The 4,512-nt window shown below is 35.3% G+C and overlaps 1 protein-coding gene across 1 annotated transcript; it reads right to left on the bottom strand.

The window, feature by feature from the left end:
- Nucleotides 1-2,559: 2,559 nt before the first annotated feature.
- Nucleotides 2,560-3,769, bottom strand: LOC130444244 (transcription factor HES-4-B-like). Its single transcript, XM_056779308.1, has one exon. The coding sequence runs from the start codon at nucleotides 3,711-3,713 to the stop codon at nucleotides 2,988-2,990; it is 726 nt and encodes a 241-aa protein (XP_056635286.1). The 5' UTR covers nucleotides 3,714-3,769; the 3' UTR covers nucleotides 2,560-2,987.
- Between the last annotated feature and the right edge of the window lie 743 nt (nucleotides 3,770-4,512).

Raw genomic sequence — 4,512 nt, 5'->3', positions numbered from 1 at the left:
CAAACAATTCGGAATATTAAAAACCAATAGGAAGTTGCTGTAAAAACTATATCAGTGGCTATAAAACAATAGAAAAGGCTATAGAACAATAGAAAATGGCTGAAAATGATAGGAGGGACTTTAAAAATCACGAAAATGACCTTTATGAAATGAAAACGAAAACAAACAATTCGGAATGTTAAAAAACAATAGGAAGTTGCTGTAAACACTATATCAGTGGCTATAAAACAATAGAAAAGGCTATAGAACAATAGAAAATGGCTGAAAATGAGAGGAGGGACTTTAAAAATCACGAAAATGACCTTTATGAAATGAAAACGATAACAAACAATTCGGAATATTAAAAACCAATAGGAAGTTGCTGTAAAAACTATATCAGTGGCTATAAAACAATAGAAAAGGCTATAGAACAATAGAAAATGGCTGAAAATGAGAGGAGGGACTTTAAAAATCACGAAAATGACCTTTATGAAATGAAAACGAAAACAAACAATTCGGAATGTTAAAAAACAATAGGAAGTTGCTGTAAAAACTATATCAGTGGCTATAAAACAATAGAAAAGGCTATAGAACAATAGAAAATGGCTGAAAATGAGAGGAGGGACTTTAAAAATCACGAAAATGACCTTTATGAAATGAAAACGAAAACAAACAATTCGGAATGTTAAAAAACAATAGGAAGTTGCTGTAAAAACTATATCAGTGGCTATAAAACAATAGAAAAGGCTATAGAACAATAGAAAATGGCTGAAAATGAGAGGAGGGACTTTAAAAATCACGAAAATGACCTTTATGAAATGAAAACGATAACAAACAATTCGGAATATTAAAAACCAATAGGAAGTTGCTGTAAAAACTATATCAGTGGCTATAAAACAATAGAAAAGGCTATAGAACAATAGAAAATGGCTGAAAATGAGAGGAGGGACTTTAAAAATCACGAAAATGACCTTTATGAAATGAAAACGAAAACAAACAATTCGGAATGTTAAAAAACAATAGGAAGTTGCTGTAAACACTATATCAGTGGCTATAAAACAATAGAAAAGGCTATAGAACAATAGAAAATGGCTGAAAATGAGAGGAGGGACTTTAAAAATCACGAAAATGACCTTTATGAAATGAAAACGATAACAAACAATTCGGAATATTAAAAACCAATAGGAAGTTGCTGTAAAAACTATATCAGTGGCTATAAAACAATAGAAAAGGCTATAGAACAATAGAAAATGGCTGAAAATGAGAGGAGGGACTTTAAAAATCACGAAAATGACCTTTATGAAATGAAAACGAAAACAAACAATTCGGAATGTTAAAAAACAATAGGAAGTTGCTGTAAAAACTATATCAGTGGCTATAAAACAATAGAAAAGGCTATAGAACAATAGAAAATGGCTGAAAATGAGAGGAGGGACTTTAAAAATCACGAAAATGACCTTTATGAAATGAAAACGAAAACAAACAATTCGGAATGTTAAAAAACAATAGGAAGTTGCTGTAAAAACTATATCAGTAGCTATAAAACAATAGAAAAGGCTATAAAACGATCTAAAAATGGCAAAAAATGAGAGAAGGGATTTTTAAAACCACGAAAATGACCTTTATGAAATGAAAACGGAAACAAACAATTCGGAATTTTAAAAAACAATAGGAAGTTGCTGTAAAAACTATATCAGTGGCTATAAAACAATAGAAAAGGCTATAGAACAATAGAAAATGGCTGAAAATGAGAGGAGGGACTTTAAAAATCACGAAAATGACCTTTATGAAATGAAAACGAAAACAAACAATTCGGAATGTTAAAAAACAATAGGAAGTTGCTGTAAACACTATATCAGTGGCTATAAAACGATAGAAAAGGCTATAAAACGATCTAAAAATGGCTAAAAATGGGAGGAGGGATTCCTAAAATCACGAAAATGACCTTTATGAAATGAAAACGAAAACAAACAATTCGGAATGTTAAAAAACAATAGGAAGTTGCTGTAAAAACTATATCAGTGGCTATAAAACAATAGAAAAGGCTATAGAACAATAGAAAATGGCTGAAAAAGAGAGGAGGGACTTTAAAAATCACGAAAATGACCTTTATGAAATGAAAACGATAACAAACAATTCGGAATATTAAAAACCAATAGGAAGTTGCTGTAAACACTATATCAGTGGCTATAAAACGATAGAAAAGGCTATAAAACGATCTAAAAATGGCTAAAAATGGGAGGAGGGATTTCTAAAATCACGAAAATGATTTTTATGAAAAGAAAACAAAAACAAACATTTAGGAATGTCAAAAACCAATAGGAACTTGCTGTAAAAACTATATCAATGGCTATAAGACAATGGAAAAGGCTATAAAACGATAAAAAAAGAACAAGTCACTTGAAATGTCAAATTAAAACAAAAGAAAAATAATTAAAAGTATAGTGTTGTACAAAATACAGGCTCTAAAAAATATTTACGATGAAATTTAATCGCGATATATTTTAAAATTTTTTCAATAAGACGTTATTTCTAAAAAATTTTTCCATTGATTTTTCGTCAATTACCAAATAAAACCACTTTAAATGTAAATTTCGTATATTCTCATATAAATATAACACAAAAGTAAACTTAGAAATAATCAACAAAATAATTTATCCAGTCTTACATATATTTTTTTACATATTTACATTTAATTAAGAAGAAAATACATAAAAAATTAGCAAAGTTTTCAGTAAAAATTGCCTAGGACCACAAACCATTTGACGCTAATTTTTACAGTGTAAAATCATCGCAATAGCTTAGAATCAAAATTTCATCCAAAATCAAAGTAAAATTTTGACTAATTCGTTAAAAAATAAAATATTAAATATCATGTTTTATCACAAATAAATTGATTTAACGTACGTAAAATCGTATTTAAATACAATTACACTGTAAAAAACCAGCACTTCGAATCCCCAAAATATTTCATTTCGACAAAACGACGTTTCCAAAACAAAAACTTTCTACCAAGGTCTCCACATATCACCGATATCATTATTTTTACCGCTAAAGTCAATGGGACCGTCGATTTTTTTAATTTCCCCGCTTTTATCACAACTACTCGTACCGGGACTCGAAACGTCGTCACCGTGCGACCTAAGATTAACACCAAGAGCACTAGCGAGCTGCACGTAATGCTCCGGAAGCAACAACACGTAACTACCATCGTACATTCCAGATTTAGTCTCCGCGGAATCCTCACTGGCAACTACACCGGGTCCGTTATTATTTACTTCTTCTTTTAAACGATTAGAACCATCTTGCGTATCCTCCGACGGCGTATTAGAAGCGTCAGCTTGTCGAACGTCGACGTCCACTTCGGCCACGCAGTTATCCAAATGTCTAAGTAGTCTTTGCCTCACCCCCGCATCTATGACAGTCATCGTTTGAGCGTCGGGCGTCTCTAGGTATCTCTGCACTTCTTTGACGCAATCGGCGTACCCGCATTTGTACCGATTCACACCTTTGGCATCTAAACTTCTATGCCTTTGGAAATGCCTTACGGTAAGCTCCAAAATATCGGCCTTTTCCAATTTAGAATGCTTGGTGTTGTCGGCTTTGGCGGAATCGAGAATGAGCGTCTTCAACGCCGCCAAACTTTGGTTAATTCTGGCCCTGCGACGTTTCTCCATCAAGGGTTTATTAGCCCGACGAGGCTCCGATGGTTTTTTGTTTTTCGCCGTCGTCATCGTGTTGGCGTCTTGGCGCTAGACGTCGCACAACTGCTCGGGCGCGTCGTCGGCGTTGTAATGAAAGGCGGACTGTCGAGTCGGCGGCGGCGTCGGCGGAAGGGGTAGGCGCGTGCGATGGTCTAGGGGGGCGAAACGGCAACTTTAGTCGCGTGCCGACACCGCCACATCACACCATCGGTTAAAATCAGCGAACCTCAAAATTTCCCGACCTGAAAATCACCGTCGCGACGCCTTTAATTCTCCTAACCTCAAACTAAACTTTATATATTGAGCGCCGCGTTTTTTTGCGAGAAACTGTACTAGAAAGCGATGAATCGTCGCGTTTGAGTTGGAATTGTTGTGAAAAATGTTGAGGTTCGCTGTTTCGATGTGTATGGGCTTTCAGTAGGAGCGAGGGGGAGTCGAGGTCGCTTGTTAGACACGAGACGCGTCAGACACGCGCCGGTTTCGTCGCCCCACCCCTCTACCGCAGAGAGCAGCCAACGCCGAGGCGCCCACTGCTACCGCCGCCGCCGCCGCCCGTCGCTGTCACCCGCCACCTTGATTATTGCTCATTTACTGGCCAACCTGTTCTCGCCGCCGCTACCAGAACGAACGTAGGCCAAGTCATTTTTTTCCTATTTGAATTCTAAACAACAAAATTTGACGTATTCGTGAAACATGAAACTTTCTAACTTACTTTGTATTAATTTTATTAATCAAAAATACTGAATTAGTCTTGAAACATATTATAAAATGAAGACAGAGTTGTAAAAGAAAAATTAATCATATCTAGTTTTAATACCTAGTTATAGAT

Source organism: Diorhabda sublineata, chromosome 5, assembly GCF_026230105.1.
Source record: "Diorhabda sublineata isolate icDioSubl1.1 chromosome 5, icDioSubl1.1, whole genome shotgun sequence".
Lineage (NCBI taxonomy): Eukaryota > Metazoa > Arthropoda > Insecta > Coleoptera > Chrysomelidae > Diorhabda > Diorhabda sublineata.
The sequence above is the reverse complement of the archived record's forward strand: the minus strand, read 5'-3'. Positions and strand labels throughout refer to the sequence as shown.

What these genes read in the sequence shown, in the direction of transcription:
- LOC130444244 (XM_056779308.1), bottom strand. Translation starts at nt 3,713, where the DNA reads ATGACGACGGCGAAAAACAAAAAACCATCGGAGCCTCGTCGGGCTAAT.